The sequence below is a fragment of the Heliconius melpomene genome, chromosome 12, assembly GCF_056956725.1.
Source record: "Heliconius melpomene rosina isolate 202511_hmr_F chromosome 12, ASM5695672v1, whole genome shotgun sequence".
Classification (NCBI taxonomy): Eukaryota; Metazoa; Arthropoda; class Insecta; order Lepidoptera; family Nymphalidae; genus Heliconius; species Heliconius melpomene.
Window position 1 is genome coordinate 3096839 of NC_140400.1, and position 24454 is coordinate 3121292.

At 32.1% G+C, this 24454-nt stretch overlaps 1 protein-coding gene across 1 annotated transcript in view; it reads right to left on the reverse strand.

Moving 5' to 3' along the window:
• Sox15 (Sox box 15 transcription factor) overlaps positions 1–24454 on the reverse strand; it is a 95649-nt gene that overhangs the window by 62709 nt on the left and 8486 nt on the right. The window contains exon 3 of the mRNA XM_085194601.1: positions 12535–12923. Within this exon, the coding sequence (XP_085050727.1) occupies positions 12535–12923 (389 nt within the window). The remainder of the gene's footprint in view (positions 1–12534; positions 12924–24454) is intronic.

Sequence of the window (24454 nt, forward strand, 5' to 3'; positions counted from 1 at the left end):
TAACAAAATCACGATAATCGTTTCAATATAAATCACTTGAACTACGGTTGGAGTAATCCCGGACACTTAGAATGTGCCATATGTCATGAGAAAGGGAGCAAAACAGCGGAAAAGCCAGTTCTATATAATATATTGTGTGCTTTTTTGTAACTCTGGCAGAGTTGGCAGAGAGAACCTGGGCACCTAGTGTTAAGACACTCTGTTCCCATTCAGATACTTCCGTTCCCCACTTTCCGCGGAATTCTGGAGGCATTTCGTGTCTAGTGGCCATCAATACCGCAATTTGCAGCGTCACCAGAGCGAGGAAATGAAAATATTAAATATTTCATTCCAACGAGTGGGAATCGAACCCAAAACGGTTGCATTTACAGCCGGACGTTGTGCCCCTTGGCCACGAAAGCCTCAAACAAATATTCTTGCAAATTCTTAATATACATACATACGTAATGTCATGCCACAAACTTCACATTACTACAGTCGCACTATAAAGTGACGTTGACGTAAAGTAGGATTTAATAGTTTTGACCCACTTGCACATTATAAATTGTTATTGCTCGCGCCGACTTGCCTGTCAGTGTCTAATATATTGTTTATGTCTCTTCAAATTACTACCTGATGCATTTGAATTCGTTGCTGTTACTACTGTGTAACCTACTGCAATATGGATATTTGCTTTTTTTTTAAATAACGTGTAAATAGCTTTATGCTGTATTCCCTATACAGCAGTGTAGGCAGGCAGAACCTAGTGTGGAAAATATTCCGTCCAACAAATTTACAAGAGGTAACATTTTGAGTGCGGAACTCAACTCTGCGATGGGTCTTGTTATCAGAGCGAGAAGCTAAAAATTATCGACATCTAAACTAGTCTATGAAAGATGATTTCGTATTGTTTTCTATACACTGATAGTTCATTGCGTGACAAGAACGTAATGCCACATAGTAAATATTCAATGTACAGCTATAGAGTATACCTAATGTTATCGTACTATATTTATTACGGAAGAAAATATCTTTAAACGTTTTTCTTTTTTAGCTTCACATCTTATTCCGCACGTAGGGTAGACAGAGTGAAACCCAGTGCTAAGATAACCTAACTAACATCTTTATGTTAGTGACCTAATGAGAACAGAGTCTCAGAAATATATCAATTCTTTTAGTGATGATGAAAGCATCATCACTAAAAGAACTGATATATTTCTGCACTAATTATTACTTTTATTGCTAAGTGACTGACAGACTACAAACGGACAAACCTGCGCTGTGTAGAAAAATGACATTTGGCATATAGACCTTAGTGAGTACAGGGGAGTATTAATTTAGGATTTTCCGGAAATTACGACGGGATCGAAAAAAAATGGGACTTAACGTCACATAGTTCACGCAAATGAAATTGCTGGCAACAGCCAGTATAAATATACTTATATATATAATAAATAAACTTTTGTAACAATTTAATAATTCAAAAAAAATATAAACTAGTTTGAGTTATCTAACGAGATCTATAAATCTAGTTATCACGCGATGCATCGAGTATTGTAGCATCGATTAATTCGCAATAACAATTTGTCGTCGGCGATATCTATAGATTCGCCTACTTCCAGCAATAATGTATGCGACGCTCGAACCTTCGTAGCGGCGCAGCGTAGGCGACGTAGTTGGGACAGTTCATCGTGATATTTGAAAAAAATAATAATAAAAATATATTTAAAAAATAGATTATACGCGATGGTTATATGGACAAATAATTATGTAGAAAATATTTAGTATATTTATATTTTCTCTATGTTGGGTAAATAAGTAAAAAGTTGAAGTTAAGCAAACAACATTGTATAACAATATATTATTTGATTCCTGGGATCTATCTTACAGAGATAGATATAATAAAAGTAAATACAGATTACAAAATCATTCAATACGTTTAATTCAGTTATTATTATACTTACGAGTATAAGGTTGCCTATTTATATTGATCATAGAACACTTTCTACTGTCATTCTAAATCATTTGTATTAAACTCTGCTTATTCATAGAAAATACAATAAATTTTATATGGACACGTGGATATTTATTTTGTTATTTAAAATAAAAACCTCACGTGCCAACTGACCGTATTTTGTTGAATAATAGCTATTTTATTTAAATTTGATTGTAGAGTCAATCATTTTTGGTGGGTATTCAAATTTATTTAACACATTACTACTCTATCACGAATTGGGCAAACAATGGCCAACGATACTAATACAATGTTATTATATAAATATATTTACATTGAGTTAGTCATCAACTGTCGCTAAAACTTCTATGATGTCAAACTTGCTACAAACATATGTTACCTTCCAATATTTGAACCTATATGTTTCCTTGTAACGGTTAGTAAAAAATATAATATTAAAATATTAAAAAAAGCATTTAAAGAAATAGTAGAGGTCGTAGTGGCGCAGAAGCATAGGGTATGGTTGTAACCACGTCGATTGTGGGTTCGATTTCAATTTTGGAAATGAAATCGAACTCACAATACTATTAATTATTTCCAATTTTTTTTATTATATAGATTTGAAAATAGAATTAATAGAAATGAATTGTTTTCAAGTTGATTTAATAGATAGATAAATAGATGATATAAAAAAAATGATTTGCTATATTATAATTAAGTTATTATAATATTATCAAATATATCCGAGTGGAGTAGACATCGTAATCAAAACTTATGGCAACGTGAAGTATGGATATATAGTAGGCCCGAGCAGTCGTGACCCTATTGCGTGTGTGACTCATGGCGCGTGCGCAACTTTAAAATTTAAAATTTCCAATTTCATACCGATTGCCAGCGTTGGAATGTACGTGATGTTAACTTAATATTTGACAATTGTTATCAAAATGTAAATTACAACATAATTTCTAAAATTATTAATAGACAAAGATTTAACCATAAATCTACAACCTTCATAACTAAAATCTCTCCACTTTACGTTTTATTAGACAGACATTGGTCAGACATTGCGTGCTTAGTGTTACAAAAAACTAGAAATTATGTTCTATTCTTTTCACAAGTAGAATTTGAACTCGCGACCATCTTGCATTTTGACTGTGAACACGTGGCTGTGGGTTCGATACCCACGGAATAATTCAATAATTTTGATTTCACCGCTTTGGCGGCTGAATAAGCGCAGCAATGAATTCCGCAACTCAACATACAATATCTCAAAAATTCGGCGGAAAATGGGAGAACGAAGTATCTTCATACTAGATTTCATTTCCTTTCACATATAATATCTAAAAAAACGTGAACTCATTTACATTATAATTTGTACTAACATAAAACACTTTCACTTATTTCTACCTACTCATACATATCTCTCGATAGATCAGTTTCTAAAATATCAATCCGTACCATATAATTTCCATAGCCAGCGCTAGTTGTGCTAACGAGTCAATTATACAGCGTGGGTATTTATTTAGTAATTGTAGCTAATTGCCGTCTGTCTGTCTCGTGTACTGCAATGTGAGAAGTATGGTGAAATTATATGTGACATGTATTCATTTAATAGATTCCTTTGACATAAACTTTGATTAGATTTTACTTTACAAGTTCTTATGGTAAGAAAAGCTGAGTGAATATGCTATAGAGAGAAAGGCTTTAAAAATAATTTGTTCACTTTCAACAAAAAGTACGGAAACCAAAGAGGACTGCTAAAAAGCAAGGGATTCTAACACATATTAATTATGGTTTTAATAGCACTAGACACACACAAGGCTACCAGATCAATTTGCGCAGATGATTTTCCTCTGGGACGCCTCCCATGTGGATATGACCCTCATTTCAGATTTTCTTATATAGCCATACAAATTTATTTATAATCAATCAATCGATTCTAACCCTTACTTATCAATATATAAGGATGTGTTAAACGCTAACGCAAAACTTGCGGCTGTTATCTGATGTGACAACAGAATTAATAGTATTATTATAGTCTACTCGAGTGGAATATTGAGGAGGCCGTCGGTAGCTTTTTGTAACTTCTAAGAACGGTTTCGTGCTATTCTATATGGATTTCGGCGTTCAACGTTCGTAGAATTTGCCTTACCTGCCTAGGTTTTGATACTATTACTCGAAAATGCTATTTGTCGATCAGATCGCGTTCCAGGCTCTTTTTGATTTGACTTAGGAATTCGTACTAGTTGACACGTCTACGTGCACGGTGTGGTTGCTTGGTTATATTTTATTGCGAATATAACACCTATACACATATATTTCTTATTGTTGTAAAAAAAACTATTATTTTATTATTAATTCATATTTAATAGCAACCAATACAATGTCTACTTTTATTTTTAATCTTTATAATAATTTTAATGCAAATAGTTAAAGATAAGGTAAAAAATTAAATATAAGTATACAGCAGAGTCCCATTTAATTTAGATGAAATGATCGATACAGTTTAAGCTCAAAATATTTGATAAAAAATATGATTTATGCGTTTTATTATACACATATCAAGATTATTTCCATAAGTTGACGGCCGCCATATTGGGTGTAGAGTAAAAAGTTGTCTTCGGCCAAAAACGGTCACAGATAAGCCAAAGCTGGTGGAAATGTCTAAGATATGCTACTACGTGTTTTAATTACCCAACTTTGCCATTTTGTATTTAAGTAAAGGGAATTTGGGTTAAAATATATATAAGCTTAAGTATATAGAATGTTGAGGCCACTTGTGGCGCAGTGGCTTGTGCGACGTGCGACTGTTAACGCGACAGGTGGGTTGAATTCCCACTTGAGAAATAACAAATATTGATGATGAATATTTTCATTTCCTGGCATTGGTAACAGTGCAAAAGTGCGGGGTTGTGTTCCACCACTCAACACTCAAAGCCTCCAGAAAAAGTTTTTACGACCGTTTATTTTCGCAGAATACTATAAAAAATAACAGAACAATTATTATAATTAAATATTAAAACTAGATTTTCTTGGCAATCATTTTCAAAGTCATGACTAAAAATAATAAAATATATATCAAACTATATTTAGATAATATCATTGGGTTCTGCCGATTAATAGGCAATGCTTGTAATAGGTAATTTGACTCATATCTCAATACTTCATACATTAAGTGAATATTTCTTATAAGATTCGATTTTAATAAGCAAATAATATTGATTTTAATAACTTAAAGATAAGATTCATTTAAGGTTTAAAATGTATTTTAATTTTAATTCGACTTATCAAAATGATGTCATAAGTATAAAATTAATACTTTTATGCCATAAATAAATGATCAATATTAAAACAAAATATGGTCCAAGCATTTAACAACTTAATTATGTCATGAATGTTAATTTCCTACATATCCACAGCTAATAAATAAAGCTATTAACACATTACATTTTAATTGTATAATCTAATAAGTGATTTATGATAGAAATTCTTTACATATCTACTAAGTTACCTTATAATATTTTTTTGTTAAATAATTTTATACTAATATTTGAATGTAGAATAATTATTACAGTTGTGATAAAAATTCATTTCAATTCATTCATTATTAATAATGAACTAGTTATAAAAACAGTACTAAAGTGCTAGAACTAAATTGGCTTTATTAATTTAATTATATTTTATATTCAGTTGAGTTATCCACTCAACACCCAATGCCTTCAGAATTCCGTGAAAAGTGGGGAACGGAGTGTCTTAACACTTATTACTATTAATTACTATTAATTAAATATATTCCTTTATCAATATAAATCGAATGAGAAACTAAAATAAACATTACATCTGATTTCCGCATACAATTTTAATATAACACTAGCGTAAGCATTTAATTAAGCGCACTCAGTATGGGGCGCGCGGTCACGGTGGCAATCGTCTCCACCTTACAAGGATTGCAATTTAACCAATTAATGAGAAGGAGACACACCAAGGCCGTTACGTGTATCGCCTTGGTGAATAATGACATCTGGAATATATGATTTGCTAAAACAAATATGTTAGTCAAAATAGAACAGCTTAGGTAGGCAGAGGGAACCTAGTGTTAAATTACTCCGTTTCCCATTTTTCTTAGAATTCTACAGGAATTCTCAACGCCGCGCTTTTGCTTTTGTGCCAGAGTGAAGAAATGAGAATATTAAATATTTAATTTCCTCGAATGGGAATCGAACTCACAACCTGTTGCGCTTGCAGTCGCACGCTTGTGCTCCTGCTCCGCGACTGCCATCAATTATTATTATGCAACTAATATTTTTCTTTTACTAGGGCGTTGTTCACATTATTTAAGGCAAGCTCAAGTAAATATAGAGCCTTTAGAGCTCTCATTCTCTACTTTTCATGAGGTCATTGCAGCGCAGTGGAATAGGAACGTCTAAACGTAGATGATTGTCCATAAGTAACAAAACAGAAAGTGGAAAAGAGAGTATACTGATATCCTGATACTAGGTTTTCTATACATATTCTATATTTTACCTACATATTATATAACAAAAAATGATCAGTTTAAAAAAAAAACTAATTACTTGTACTTTAAGCTGCTATACCAGCTTTTTAATGAATATTTTATCAAATAAGACACTTGTTTCACTATTCGCATTTCGCATTATAAATTGAAAATAGACAATATTATTAAACAATATTATTATTAATAATCTCAGTTTCAAATAAACATCACCTTTACTGAGACACGTTACAATTAACCGAATGATTGATAAGGTAATCCAAGGACGACGCGTCATATAATGAATAGACTTCACACACAATTAAAAATTTTACATTATAATATGTATAAATTTAATACTTAATTTATTTTACGTCGTAACTTAAAGTATGAGCAGAGAGAACCTGGAGTCAAGGCCCTAGGCTCTAGGGCTAGAAATATCTTAATCGAAAACGGAGTTATTTGACTAAGTTCCCAGGTTCCCTCACCCTACCCTGCTACGTGCGGGATAGAACGTAAAGCTAAATTTGATAAAATAATGGAAATTACATTTATTTTATCATTGTTTCTAATTATACCACACATAACATATTAAAGTTTGGTTTTTACATTATTTCCTCAAATACAAGTATTGAGTGTAAATGTGCCATGAATTAATACATTTCTGACTAATTAATGATGGGGAACCCCTCATCTTGTTTATGTTTATATGAAGGGGACTGATGAGTCTAGAGTACAAATAATATATTTTATTTAGGTTTTATATATAGAATAGTCATTGTTATGTTCTTGCAACTTGGAACATTATAGATATGACTATAATAAACTATCTCACGTCACCTCATGAAATGTCATCTGTTTTTAAAATCTTATTGGAGGTAAATGTATGACAATTATATTTATTGTAGAATTTTTCTTCTTCTTCGGATGTGAGAATTGTAGTGACACCGGAGAGTAAGAAAAAGGGTTCTCTGTCCCTGAGAAATTACTGCCTAGGACGATGTTGATAGAGAGTGGCTTGCTTTCGTCGAACGGTCTGAGAACCAGAGAAGCACTCGTCCTTTTTAATTACTGTGATTGAAATTTGGCATGTAGGATTTTAAGGATTTCCCGGGATAGGATAGAAAGAAAATAAACGGGACTTTCCCTTCTACGTTTCATTAAATATTTTTTTTTTAGACTAGTTTTTTTAAATAATATTACAGAAGAACACTGAAAGTATTTTTACATACGTAGCAATTTATTTTATTCGTTTGAGGTCATCTATCCACTTAGGCATCTGCGGTTTATTTATACTGTATTCCTTGAAACGGTCCTGTTTTATTATTTATTACAATCTTTATTATTATTCCTATGGTTTATTGTTATTTTATTGCTAATTTTACGAGTATTGCACAGACTTAGAGGCGTTCTGTACATTGTAATTATCATTATTTATAAATACCATTTATTAAATTGTATATGTGACTATTTAACAGTTTTACTTAGGTACTTGTTTTAACTTATTTCTTTTAAAACTGAAAACGATCAACATGAAAATAACAAATTCAAAATATTATTTTATATTTTTTTTTAAATATTGAAATTGAAATAAAACGAGGTGTTAAGTTCCGCTACTCAATTGAAATGTCTTGAAAATTGACAGGTGCGTGGAGAACGGAGTGCCTTAAGGTTAGGTTTTCTCTACCACCTAAACCAATTTCAATTTATTATTTCAATTTAATATTTAATACTGGTATTATTTTATTATTTTTTGTATATTAAAAAATAATATTTATAATGAATTTCAATATAATTAGCTTTATTTTAACTTAAGTCATAATAAATATTCTTGTACTGGATTTCTATAAATATAATTGGACCATTATTCACAAGTGCATTTTCATAGTGTTTATATTTGTCGTATGTAATATTCATATGTAAGTACAAAACTGGGAAATCCGAAACCAACAGATCACGTACGGCTGTTTGTGACCCTTGCTTGGTGTTTTTTGTAATTACTATGTTATAATCTGTGGTTTGACGTAGCTGTCACTTGTGAAATACAATAGGTTATATAATATACATGGCTTTTAATAGATAAACTAAAAATTTAAAATAATACTTAATAATATATAAATTGTTTTATAAAAATACATACATATCGAAATAATAATTCAATAATTAAATTTTATAGTAAGAATGACCCTACACAGTATCTCCCTGACAAAATAAACATAAATTTTAAAAATATAAACGATGTATCAAGCAGGAATCTAATTTACTACCTTGGTGTGACAAGGCTCTTTATAGGAATTTATAAAAAATGACAAAACAATTATTTAAAAAAAAGTAAACCATAACCACTAACTATTTATTATATAACTATACTAGGTATATATGTCGCCGATAAGGCAAAGGATCCAAACACGTCAGCCACTGGTTATTCCATATTTTGGTTGATAACTTACATATATTACTCATGTGATGAATAATAGACTTACAACTTACCATTATAAATTTTATAAACTGAAAAACTACGAATCAATCGATATTAGTCCTTAACAATACTGGAGTAAGGCTCTGGAGTAGATTTTCGATAGTATTAAAGTATTTGTAATATGTCTATAGGAGAACGCAATACGATATTATGTAATAGTGTAAGTTTAATCGTTTCAAACGTTGATATTATGGGAATTATCTTTGAATATCCGGTGTGGGCCAGGTCTTTATGCCTTAACTGTGGAGAAATTGTAACATATCTTGAAATTTTTACTTTTTAACAGAAATTTTATTTCTGAATAAATGAATCTGAATGAATTTATAAGTAATAAATATAATATAAGCAAAATTTTATAAAAATGTTATTTAAGTTTATGGCCAACTTTTTTTGTAACACTGTTTTTGGCTCTATAACAAGTTAATCAGCTTCATGATGTATCCCTCATATAGAAGGGTACGCAGAGGGACCCTCCGTCCCCCATTGTTCGCCTAATTTTTCAAGGATTTGCGTGTTGAGTGGCGAATCTCAACGCCGGTCTTTGCCAACAAATACAGAAAACGAAAAGACCAATCTATTATTATATAAATTTAAAGCGTAATTTAACACAAATCCAAATTTTAGGCTTTATTACCCACCTAGAAACATTAAAAAACAACAGTCGGCAAGTCCTAAAAAGTACTTAACTTTTTATATTTTTTTATTTCATTAGTAGCGATAGGATCAGCCACCCACGCGGTGCTCCGTAATGACTTGCCATATCTACCTATGGACTGTCGAAGCCAAAAGTTACCGCTGGGTGAACTAATAACACTGTGACAAATGATTGGGCACATCTGATTAATAGTTATAGTAGGATGTTATAATCTTTGGTTGGTTTCTGGATGCTGGATGGTGGATGTTGTTATCTTGCCTAATACTAAATAATGTCGAGTTCAATATCATTTAATATTATTTAATTTATCAAATACCTAGTATAATGTAGCCAGATAATTTGCTATCCTGATGTGGTTACTATATATATTGTATTATATACACAAATGAGAAATTGCCAATAGAGATGCATAGGCACAAGCGTGTGTCTGTTAGCGCGATAGGTTGAGGGTTGAATTTCCACTCGAGGAAATAATATATTTAATATTTTTATATCCTGGCTCTGGGAGAGCCTCTTCGTTTTGCCTCTTGCCACTCAACACGCTGTTCTTAATACTAGGTTCCCAGCTACCTCTCTGCCTATCCTGATATGTATGAGCGTGAAGCTATAAAAATTATTTTGCTTTCTGCCACATTACCAATTACTTTTAAGTAGAAATTATTAAGACTTAGCAGCCTCTCCCGAACATCATCTCTTCCTCCGAATAAAGTAAATAAAAAGTAATAAGATTATAAAAATAATATCTTAAACAATTAAATAAGATTTTTTAAATCTATTAATATAAATATGGAATATAAATTATTATATATTAATTATAATTTAAGCTTGTTCAAGCACTTGTGTATGCGAATGTGCGACTTACATTACAGTCATTGCGTAGTGAGTTGAGTTCATGTCTCGGAGAAAGTTATAAAGGTCGCGGTAATTATAAATTATAACAATACGTATGGAGAATATAATATTAGATAGAATAGACTCGGTCCATTTTGTGCTGGTGAAGAAATTTTATACACAGTTCTCTGTATTTACTTATTGGTATTTTAGTATAGTTCAAACGTAGATACTGTCTTCGTTGAAATAGTCAAATTACTTCTTAAATGAAAAAATAATATTTTAAAATACACTTCTGCGCTTCTGCCTAGTATTATATCGTACGGAGAAAAACGCTTTGTGAAAAATTTCAATAAAAAATAACTAAAAATAAACAATACATTTGTATTTAAAAAATAGGATTTTTTAAATATAAGTATTTAATATTTAAAAAATAGGATTTTTTAAATATAAGTATTTAATATTTAAAAAATAGGATTTTTTAAATATTAAAAAATAGGATTTTTTAAATATAAGTATTTAATATAAGTAATTAATTATCATTAAAAAATATTAATTGTAGAGCAGTATGTGATACTTATAGAAGTTATGTATGTACGTGTTACTTCACTTGTGCCTTTGGTTCTTTTTTAGCTTCCCGGTTCACCATAGGACGTAGCCAGAGATAAAGGGCCGCCAAACGCTAAAATAAATTATTTTTAGCATAGAATTTTTGGGCTCTTATGTAAAAAATCCAATCCTTAGTAAGAAACAATACTTTAAAGATATCAAAAATGTAAAACTGTAATTTTAAATGTAAACACAACATACCTTATATACTTAAAACATATTACAAAAAAAAAAAACAAATACACAAATTAAGAAACAGGACAGATGTCCACAATGAATATAACAAGACAAGAATTAAATATGGAAAACAAATATTTTAATTAAAGTACAACTCACGCTTGTCCTTTTTGCGTGCCGATGTTTACAGTACATTTTAATTGAGTTGTTAGTATAATGTGGTTATACCATGTACGCAAAGTTATGTGGCCAGGTATTTAAGGCCAATAAGGCATTGCATCCCTTGGACATTTTTTGGATTTAACCATTTATATATGAACGTGTGTTTGCATATTTAATAGCCCGTTGCGGTGTAGTGGGGCTGTGTTTGAGTGTAAACGGTGGTTTTGGGTTCGATTCATTTTTGGGGGAGTTATTATAAATAATCAATTATCACTTCCTCGCTCTGGTATGACACACACAGAGAATGTCTCGATAAGTTACAAGGGAATTGTTATATAATTTGCAGGCAGAGGTTGTAGGTTCAATCTTAGTTTGTAGAGAGAATATGAGTATCTTTTTAGAGCTACATACATAACGTCTTTTTATACATTAATTTATTTTAATATTATTAATTATTTTATGTATGTTTATTAGTAATCGGAATGCAAAAATACCAGATTATTATCTATACTTTTTTGTAATTCCACCCTAATTTTAATCGTTTTTTATTTTATAAAAAGCCATAATTCAAAATTCTTACACGTTTTTTAATCAAAATCTCTCACTTCCTATCCTATTCCATAGAAATCCTATTCCTCCTAATTCTGTTCAATAGAAAAGTCATCCTTACACTGTCATCGTCTACACCCAAAAAATAACCTAATAACGGCATGAATAAATTTAGAACTGTTAAATGTAATAGGAAATAATAATAATATGGTAATACAAATATCTTGTGATAGTCTCAACATGGTTATGGATTTTTTTCTTGTCGTTTCTAATTTGAATTTCAAATCAACTGCACCGAGATTGACTGTTTTTGCTGACTCACGTGAAGGGTTCTTTCTGTTTTGTTTCCAACCGTTTATAACCTGACACTCTATGTCTTGTTAGGTTATTAGTTTTTTCTCCATACAACAATTAGCCCATATATTTCCATAATTGCGGGAAAATGAGAGTTATGCACCTTACAAGGGTATAGCTTCTATTTTTTTGTTATAGTCTCTTTAAATAGAACTATCTAATAAGTTAAGTATAGCATGATTAACTGTTTTATGTAATAATAATAAATAATCGAATATAGGTACAGCTAATCAAATTTGATATTTCATTCGGCTAGATTAAAATAACTACAAAAATTTTAAAAAATCACTCACCTAGCATTTTACTTAAATCGGCGTTATGGAGATCAGGATTCTCATCGGCCAGCTTCTTCCGCTCCACCTTCGCCCACACCATGAAGGCATTCATGGGTCTTCGTATCCTGGCTTCCTTTAACGCTTTGGCCTGTCCCATTTTCGTAGCAAAGGGTGCTCTAGCGTATTGTTGAGATGAATAATCCCTTGAAGTATCATATGGACTTCTGTAGTCGTATTGTGCTCTATAGTCTAAGCCGTAAGGCAGGGTTGACCACACAACCAGCTCAGGGCTGGTTTGGTCTTGGACTGAATCGGTACTGTTCTCTACTGCCCCTTGGACATATTGCTCGTAGCTTCTGTGGTAGGTGGGTGGAGAATCGATACCAGCGCCACCGGAATCCATCATGCTAGAACAAATAATATAATTATTTACCAATTGCAGCTTAACATAAATTAATACATATTTGTATATGATAAATTTCTAGTTCAGGTAACAAGACAACGCGTTGAGTTCCAGATGAAGCTAAAAAAATAAAAAATACGAGTTTCTCAAAGTTTCAACACTAAAGTCAAAATAATGCCACGTTCAGGCAAATGATGGCTTCCTAAAGTCATATTTAGACGGAAAATGTTGGTATTCAGAGAATATATGAAATTTCTACCCAGTGTCAGTTTGCCTATATCACGAGTAGCGAGAACGCAACGATATCAGGAAACAATGTAAGACGAGCCCCAACGTTATCGCTAATCGATATACCGATATAGGAGCTTAGCTTATGTCTAATAACTAATGGTGGGTTACACTGAATGGGTTATAAAAAATAGCATATGGTTGTTCATTAAAATATACTATATATTCGGTCGTTCGGTCCAGTCGTGGCGCAGAGGCACAAGAGTATTCCGAACACAGCAGGGTAAGGCAGAAGGAACCTAGTGTGTTCCCCACTTTCTGCCGAATTCTGGAGGAGTTGCGTGTTGAGTGGCAGAACTCGACGCCCTACTCAATGACACCAGTGTGAAGAAATAGAAATATATATTTTTTAAAATACTTCCATAAATCTTAGTTAGCAAATAACTTTAAATAACACAATATTATAGCATACGATTACGCATTCTAGGAATATAGGCCACACAACGTCAACGTAACAGGTAAACATTGCCACACATAGAGTAACTCGACGCGATTCCAAATTTAAAGGAAAGTATAGCGGTAACGGACACCGAGTTTTCTCAGAACGACGTAAGAGGCGCCACTGTGGGAATCATTCATTATTGCTGTGATTTCACTTAATGAAAGTTGGTATATTTTTTATAAATAAGTCTGATTATAAACGCGACGGTTGTGAATTCGATTCTCACTCGGAGGAAATTGTGTCCGTTGTTTCGCCCTGGCAACAGGAAGAATCACCTCGTTGACTTCCGCCATTAATTTTCAATTGAGCGGTGCTTGGGGAACCTTTTGATATTAATCGTACAATTATCTATTAATTTACGTATTTTAAACAATTTTTCATTCATTTTATAATATTCTAATGAGTAAATTATGTCATAGAGACAGACACCTACCTCTAAAGTTCTAAACAGTCACATAATATTTACAAGTAATGCAGAAAACAAGATGGACTAAACTCAATTGTAAATGACTTATTATCAATGCAGTAAGTAACCATTCATAAAATTTTATGATTATAATATTTTGCTTTTGATACTCAAATATTTTATGTAGATAATTGATTCTTGGTGGTGATAACATATAGTTTCTAGTGATTTCTTGTTTTTATTGATTCTATGGAAGGATTGCGGGGAGAAGGGCTAGAAAACGCAAATCTTATTTTATTCCATTCCATTCCGTTCGTTCGTGGATGTCATGTTGCGCTATATTTACCAAAGTTGAAGATAAAAAAATATTAAAATATAAACTCGTCTGGTAATCACAAGACCTTCGCTACAAAAATCCTTATAAGTTTCCCTTAGAAAATCAACCACACATCAATTGCGATATTCAATGAATGACAGAACGAAAATTGAGACTTGGAGACTGTTAGACAGTAGTAAGAGAGGATTATCCGAACGCTCACAGGATCAGATATATGAGTGACGGCGCTCGTCGCCGCACTTTATCTTTTAACCAAAGCGAGGAAATCGAACCCATAACCGTCGCGTCAAAGCTTCGCGTTCGCTCGTTTTGTGATGAAAATGGAAATAGTATGGCAAGAGTCATAAAGCCCAAGTAAACAAATTTGCGGGTGACAACTAATTATGTTAAGCAAATAGACTTCGTCCAGTTGGAAACATAAATACTTCAAAGGAACCTACTTCTCTATGGCAGTTCTCATATATTATAATATATTTTATAAATATTCTATCTATTTTGTTTGTACAGATAATAAATAAACAACTGCTAAGCTAGATTTCATTGTTTTTCCACCATTCTTGTGTAAACATAAATAAACGCGTGCATGTTGTTAGAAAAAATTCCACATCATCTAAACAAGATGAAGAAGAGTAACGTAAACTATTTCAATTTGCATCATTCTTAGATGTATATCATTGCAATTTTTATATTATTATTTTAGTAAATATAATTAAAAATATAATCTTGTTTATATTAGTAATGGCTGTTGTAGTATAGTGGGAAAGCATCTAATTAAAACACAATGGTTAGGAGTTCGATAGTGCCTTCTTCAATTATTCATATATTTTACAAGCATTTTGGATAATATATGAAAAAATCGATATATATATATATATATATATTTTGATATAATCTATATCTACCTACATTTTGAAAATAAAGATAAAATAATATTTGTCATTTATATGTGCATTTACAAAATGGCCATAACGCAACGACACAGTGGGTAACTGTAAGCGACGGTTATAGATTAGATTCCTTCATGGGGGAATAAGTTTTCATTTTCTTTCCCTGGCAAAAAGACAACGCGTGACGTTAAGTTTCGCCACTCAACTCGAACTTTTTTGGTTTACAACTGGGTTCCCTATATCTACTCTGATGTATACGGGATACAGCGGGAACCTAAAAAAATCTGTGACATTATCTGTGCTGACTTTAAGTAAGTATAGCAAGTAAGTAAAAAAAAAACTTAAGGAAGGCGTTCTGCATAAGCCAGGCCAAATCTAAAATTCCACACCTATATACATAATAATTATACAAAAGACTATAATAATACATGTAAAAAAAAAAAAAATGTCGGTAGGGGTCTCATCCAACCCCTCTAGTATAAGCTCTAGATATAAGTACAGTTTAAATTGTCCCAAAATTAAGTACGCCACATTAAAAGAACTTTCATAAAATAAAAAAGGCACGGGCAACTATGCGCCCGTGGATGTAGTTTTTAAAATAAAAAAAAAAAAAATAAGTAAGTATAGCTTTACTTTAAATATATTACACAAATCTCCACATCCACATGAATTACTAAATCAAAATTAAAAGATCATCGGTTGCGGGAGCGTGTGATAGCAATATTTTCAAACACGAAGACAATGGCCATTGTCGTAGCCCTCGTCAGCGTTCGCGCTAACAGCTTTGGCGTCCACAATCGCTTTGATGACTTCCTACTTCCGAACGTTTGGTTTAATTTGAGAAATGAGATGGGATGATTCATTGGTATTTAATTATTAATCATTATTAAGATGTTATTGATTTTGCCTCTAAATTTCCTATTTCGAAATATTTAATATTTAATTTTTCTCGCTGCTGTCGAGGCAAAGTGATGTGCTTAGTTCCGCCACTAAACTAAAATGCCTCCAGAATTCGCCAGGAAGTGGGGAACAGGGTGGATAGGAAATAGAGAATAATTAATATTAACCCATACATAAGGATCAAAAGTAAGAACATTAAAATTAGGCTGTAAATTTTAAAAAATCACCTTCACCTATCAATTACTTCAATATCTCCTAAAACAACAAACTAAAACTAATTCAATTTAACGTTTAACATGAATTAAATCTTAAAATCCTATAAACATTTAATGCAATATATTAGCGCAGGTATTTCTGTAGACGCGCTCCACTGCATCCGATAAAGATCGCTTATCAGATACCTTATCAGCTGCACTTGCATGTCTGCATAGAAGTCTAATACTAATTTGTTGAATAAATTTACTATATTCACAACTTACTATAACCATTTATGTAGTTTTGTTTACTTTTTTTAAGGTTTCGTACCTCAAAAGGAAATACGAAGTCCTTATAAGATAAATCTGTCCGTATGTAAGATTTGAATTTAGCACATGATAAATTTATCCTGGGATGGGTAAGATCTTCACGCTTCACGCTGTAACCCGCATACAATACAGTAGGCAGAGGGAACCTAGTGTTAAGACACTCCGTCCCCCACTTTCTGCCGAATTCTAGAGGCATTGCGTATTGAGTGGCAGAACTCAACGTCGCTCTTTGCCTCGACACCAGAGCGAAGAAATGGAAATATAAACGTAAATAAATATTTCACTTCCTCGAGTGGGTATCGAACCCAAAACCGTCGCGTTGAAGTCACACCCTTGTGCCGCTGCGCTACGACGGCCTTTATTTATATTAAATTTAATATCTATTAATTTTAAATTTAACTAGGTATATTATTAAAAAACCACAGCAAATTATAACGAACTGGCCATCATACGAGTGCCTATTAGTGATGTATCCACGTGAGTAAAAATAATGTTGCTTTAGAAACAAAGCATTGTCAGAGTGTATCAACATCGCATACTGGGAGCAAACAAACGTTTCTCAGAACATAGGCATGGACTGAGGATACCTAGAATATAACGAAGCAATGTTATTTGTGAAAATTATATGAAAATTCTTGTATGTTTCAAGAAACAAAAAATTGTGAATGGAAATATAACATTAAATGTTATAAGAAGAAATTAATTAATTAATCAGTTTTTGGAAATAAAAAATTTTGGAAGTATAAAATTTCAGAATTAAGTGTATGTGAACTTGGACTGTTTTAATAGTAAGCACCTACGTCCAAATATACATAGGTGTTGCATATTATGTTTGGATATTTTTAAACATAAGACACTAAAATATATGTAAAATAATGTATTTACAGATACCTTATCTAATATTATAAAAAGAATATTTAAATAATTTGTTAAAAGTTCATTTTCGAATTTCAACACCACATCTACATAAGCCGCTTCATCACATAACACTCTATGTGCATCAATCAAAAGTAAAAAAAGATAACCAAACCACAGTATATAGATATCTATCTTTATCTATCTTTCTAAATCATGACATTTTAGATTACTAGTCGTCTCTACGTATATACATTAACATGTTACAAAAGGATTAACATTATCAGTATAGCAAATCTGTTATCAACTATGAAAGGACGACGCACTTGCACTGATAGTAGACTGATAAAAATAAATATTACTTAACTGCATAGTGGCATTTCACGTAGTCAAATACCAATAGACTATTCTTAAATTGAAAATATTTAAAACTGAAATAAAGCATTTTTTTAATGATATTATGATGTTATCTACTTTGGCTGTCATGGCGCAGGAGCTCAGGAGCAGGAGGAGTATCGTGCGACTGGATATGCATCCCTTGTGGATTCGATTCCCGCTCGAGGTTATGATATACTAAATAAATTTATTTCCTCGCCGTTATGACCTCTTGTTACGAAAATTTGGCGGAAAGTGGGAAACGGAAGTGTCTCAATGGGAACGGAGTTTCTTAACACCAGGTTGCCAGATTTCCTTTACCTATCCTGCTATGTATAGGATGCAGCATAAAGAGTCAAGATAAAAAGTCTAGTTTAGAATGTATGTATAGTCAATATAGAGTTACATACTTGTTCTCAGATTTGCTTGACCATAATAAGAATATATTAACCAAATGAAAATAATTACTTTTATAAATAATAAATTAATTCTCAAAACTTTAAAGAGGAAGTCCACATTATATGCGACAGCTTGAAGCTTGAAAACAATTACGAAAACATAAAAAAAAATTACATTACATTTGCCAACGTTAATGTTTTTGTTCAAGCAATTAAGTTCTACAGCTGTGTGCTGGACTGCTGGTACCTGGCTGATACATAATTGTTCTGAACTTGAATCTCTTTTTATAGTTTGAGAAGATATTTGTCACATTTGTTAACTAAGAATTTCTCATGACTTTACTTCTCAAATTTAATTATCGATGTTTTATATATTTTCTATAATGAGGCATCTCTATCGTTTGGAATGTAGACTTCTGGAACCTAGTTATAAAAACATTTCAAGTATTATTATTTTATATAACCTATATTTAATTAAACATATTTTTAATGTTCATTCTTAACATTGAATTAATTCTATGTCTTCTAGTATTGTTATTAAAAAGTAAAGTGAAATATGCGTATCGGTTAAAGATATTAGAGATATCATAACGATTAAAGATATATAAAAGATTGAAGGCAGTCGTGACGCAGAGGCACGAGCATGTGACTGTAAACACGTCAGGTTGTAGGTTAGGTTCCCGCTCGAGGAAATGAATTATTTAATATTTTCATTTTGTCGGTCTGGTAACGAGGCACAGGGCGGTGTTGAGTTCTGTCACTCATAATTCGGTGGAAAGTGGAGAATGGAAGTGTTTTTACGGGAGCGGAGTGTCTTTTCACTAGGCTCCCAGGCTACCTCTGTCTACCTTACTACAGCACAAATCTAGAAATAAAAAAGGGGTAAAAGACTTCTTACTATAGAAACATACAATGCTATTAAATTATTATAAATTTCTGCTTTTAAAAACATACAATACAATTAAATTATTATAAAATATGAAATATTAACTTTTAATTTATAATGGGGTCATATGTTATAATAACAAAGCAGTACCAAGTATGCTCCTAATAGCAACCTTGGCAGCCGTACCGGTCAGCTGACGATTTTGACAAATCGTTATTGATAGTTCGTGAGCATACAGACGTGCAAACCTTCGCTGGGAAGGTTGCGGCCGAGTGCTAGCGATTTTTATATATCTGTATGTTCTTTTTCTTATTATGGTGTTTAGGAGATATATAAATATATATGTTGTTTAATATACTAAATCATCTAATAAAAAAATTACATATCTTCATAGTAGAGGGAACATAATGTTAAAACACTATATCCCGCTTTCTGGCCACTTTTCCAAACATTGTATGTTGAATGGTGGAACTCAACGATACGTTATTACCTTAACGAGGAAACGAAAAAAGATAATTCCCCCGAGTGGAAATAGAACCTACAACCAACGTGTATGTACTACGTGTATTGCAATGAGTTTAAAAACCTGAATTCACACATTTTTATGATGTATTCATTTATTTACATTTAGGTATAATATGATTTTTTTTAACATAGTAAGGAGTAAGTTTGGCATTTTATACAACTATCTTGTCAATTAACAGAAAACTACATAAATAGGTTATTTTTCTGAGATTTGTATTAATTTAAAGCCTAATAATTAATAATAGGTATAATTGCATTATTTAAAATATATAATAAAAAATATGAAGAGAAAACGAACAAAGGAACGTCGCTCGAACACTTCGTGGTCAAAGGTTGACAAGTATCGTTCAGGTGAATTTTAATGAATCACACATTTATTATTGGTTCGTAGCATAAGTAATGCAATGAACTTGAATATAAAATAGAGTAATTTAATAAGGACTGTATTATTTATTTATAAATAAGAAAAATACTTGTAAAAAAAAGAAAATCTATTGGTTCTTGAATTTAAAATTAGATATCTATTTATTAAAATGTTTTTACATTTCAATTTACACTTTTAAACATTATTAATTTTATTTTCAATATATGATAAGGTTATTACTTACTTCTTTGCACGAACTCTAAGTATTAAGTATAAAAAAATATTTTACAGATCAAATATTTGATAGTAATGTGTCATTTAGTTAATAAATACAATATTAAAATATTTCTTAATTTAATTCCCTTAATCCTAGACAGACACATAAGGTAAGTTTTCAATTAAAATATCTATTTTAATAAGAATATTATACATCTGCTTGTTAAATATGAATTATGTATTTACTTCGCAGGATGTATCGCCCACTATCTGTGATCTAGGACAGTTGTTCTTAAAAAAACATTGTTATTAAGAAAACAACGTGCAGCACTAGGTATATGAAATATGTATTTCTCAAAACACAAAAAAATCTACTTGACGCTGTATCCCACACACTGCAGGGTAGGCAGAGCTAACCTAGTGTTAAGATACTCCGTTCTCCACTTTCTGATAATTGACCTCTGGCCTCATTCATTAATCACTCCACCAATAGGCCAATACATATAGTTTAGATATATATTATCATAGATTGCAAGCTTAATCAGCTTTCTAATTCTAATTCGCTTGTCGATAATGCAGAATAAGTAGATCAGTAACGGCACGTTCGTTTTGCAACTTTATATTATTGGTTAATGATTATAGACTTCCAATTCGATAAGATATTAGTGCAATGAAATAAGCAATTATAAATTATGCATTTTGTCATCGATTTAATATATTTCTAGGAATAGGGGTAGGCAGAGGGAATCTAATGTTGAGACACTCCGTTTCCCATTTATCGCTGAATTCTGGAAGCGTTGCAAAACATACCAAATACAAATGGGTTTAAAAATTCCACTTTTTAACCAAGATGTAGGCAGTAATTTATATTGGGCCGACAAAGCGCTATGTTTCAATATAATCATTATATTTTTATCAATATAAAAAATAGGTTATTTTTCTTATAAGCAAGGCTTATGTTAAACGTATTTAAATATATTTACCATTTTTATAAACAAATAATGATTTCACATTACCTTATACTATACTAAAAAAACATTTAAAAAATCAATAAACATTTACCTACAAATCCCATAACTTACGTCGAAAATAAAAAAGAAATTAAAACAAAAATTTGCAAACTGAAAGTTACCAGCGATGCTATCGCAAAATTATTTCCAATTTCACCGTTTGCGTCTCCACATGTGTTTTTTTTTATTTGAAAGGTCCTTGGGCCTGCCCATAAATTATAGTTCGGTAGCTCTTAAAGGGGTTTTCTCGTTTTTTATTTTGTTTTAGCCTTTGAAGTATTTATGTCCCGTCTTACTTAGCAGCGGTCAGCCGACATGTCTGCGCCGTAGAAATGCTTCCCCTGTGTTTTATTTGAACCATATTATATCTACTTGTAGCCATGCCAGTCGTGGCGCAGGGGTGGAAGTATGTGGCTGTAAATGAGACTGGTTGTGGTTTCAATTTCCTCTCGAGGAGATTTATATTTTCATTTCTTCGCTCTGGTGTAGAGGCATAGGCGGCGTTGAGTTTCGCCTGCCTCTAGATTTCGGCGGTAAATGGGGAACGTCTTGAGGAGTGTCTTAACACTAGGTTTCCTCTGCCTACCTTGCTGTGTGCACGTTACAGCGTGAAGGTAAAGCTGATAAAAAATTAAAAATAAGTTATAATAAGCGTGTAAGAACTAAGAAGGTACCTACTAAAAAATAGGTAAAGATAGAAATATTATTTCATATACTCTTAATATATACCTACTATCTATACTTATTCTTGTACTTTCTAGGTGTACCTTAAACTTAACTTAAAGTATAACTTAAACGAGGCTAACATATTTTACATTCACATATAGTTTATATGAATAGTGATATTATTTTACATACATATTTGTTAGAACCTTATGATATCTATCTTATAAGGAAAGATTACCTAATAACATTATACATACATGCCGGTAAAACGGAGACTGTATATTTACTCTGGAAAAAGAGAAGCCTTAATAGCTGAGGATGCCAAATATATTGGAATGACTTTAATTGCGTTAAAAAGTCAAAATTTGGAGGAGGTAGTTTTTAACGGTTCCAAGTGTAAACTTTTATGTCTAAGCACATTTAGAAAAACAAAACGCTACAAAGCTTATGGCAGACAAAACGCATTCCTTATACTGGCAATTGGAATAGTTTTAGGTTTTTTATTTCATTTTAGGCCCAAAGGCATTCTAACGGTGCTTCATCCACTGGGAGACATAACTCGACGGACCACGAACAGCGCTTTTTATGTTATTTTTCCGTTGACCTCACTTCGTCGTTCGATTTTGCGAATGTTAACTTTTTAATCGCAGTTTTATATGCGTTTAAGGAGTTTCTGTGTATGCTAAAGGTAATGCAAAATGATGCGTTTTTTATGGCACGACATCCTGTGTACAAGATCTGATTCATTTGTCCATGGAGAACGTGATCCCGTATTTTTATTAATAGTTACAACTTACGTCACAATTACGTATTTCTACTGGATGTACCTTCAGTGAAGAATATAGTGTAGCGCATATTAAAATTATTATTTTGTAATTAAATTTTCAAAAACTTGAAATTACCCATTAATTAAATGTTCATTCTACAATTCAACGATTTAGACGTTATTACTTAAGTTAAGGTTGTCATATTTTATATAGATATATGTATTTATTATTAATACAATATGTACAAGAAGTTATTTTACATATCTATACGAAAATAAAAATTATATAATAAAAATATCTTGATCCTCCTAACTGCCTAGTGTTGTGTGTTAAACAAATATGAAATAACGCGAGCATGAAGGCTGAATAAATTATAATATTCATGTCGGCTAGTCTCAGATTACCTTGTTAAATGAGTATGTTAAACAAAATGTATAATAACCTTTATCGTCTGATGAGGGATTAATACAAAAAGTGTCCTGGCAACTCTAATTGCGTGCTACGCCGGCCAAAATTAAAAAGAAAAGTCGCACAGCAAAAATCCCGCCTATTTTTAAAAATGGAACCCAATGATGATTCGCCTAATTAATAAACCAATCACGTACAGTCGAGACGCGGCGTCGAGGCGCGGCGGACGTGCGGGCGCGGGGGATGAACGCTCGGAAATTCGAATACTATATTTTTTTCTGTACTCAAAGCATCATGATGATACTTGTAATTAGCTTAACGGCCAGCGACAATGAATTTTGTCCTTTATTAATAATTGGCCGCTAATAGCAGCTCAACGTATACGTATGTACGTAATATGTTGTTGTGCAAGCAAAAAATAGTTTAATACCATTAAATGATCGATCTATCATTAAGTCCAGCGTGCGGCGATAGCGATCTGTTTCACAAGCGCCTCTATTAAGATATTTATAGTCGAAGCAGAAATTAAACGAAAACAAAATAAGCGATTTTAATGTTCATAACAAATCTATTCATCATTAATTCACAGACATCTAAATACAAAAAACATCATGAACAATATTCATAACGCCATTATAATTGAATTCACGTGAATGCATGATAAAAAATACCTTTCAACATTGACACCGAAAAATTATGTGAAAAATCACTGCTTTAGGGTTCCTAGAAAAAAAACATCATTTATCAAATAAATGCATTCCCAGTTATGTCCTTGCTCAGCGTGACTGTAAAAACTAGAATAATAAATGCTTCGGTTGGCAACACTGGGAGCCGAGGAAGCCCGAAGCGACGCGAGAGACAGCGAAGATTAGCGAGCGCGCGCTTTTTGCTTGCATCAATCGATGCGCTCGCGCATTCGCACGATGAATTATTCAAAAATTGACATGAAATGGCGTATGGTTCTTTTTTTTTAATGAAAGGTGCCCGATTGAGGACTGTAACCGCCTGACGAATTCATTGGTCAACGGCTTTTTGCGTTCCGTAATTGCTGAGTTTATTTACTTGAAGTATCAAATTTAATTGAAACATTTGCATCGTTCAATGAAGTCTTGACCTTTAAATAAGTTTATAGTGTTGAACTCATTTTACGCCGGCCATGGACAGTTGGCTATAAGCATGGCTTTAAACTGAATTTAGTGTCAAACCGCAAATAAAGTTCCTCGCGACCGATTCATGTTCGAAATGTTACTGCTCTAACTTAAGCTTAACTTGCAAGTTACG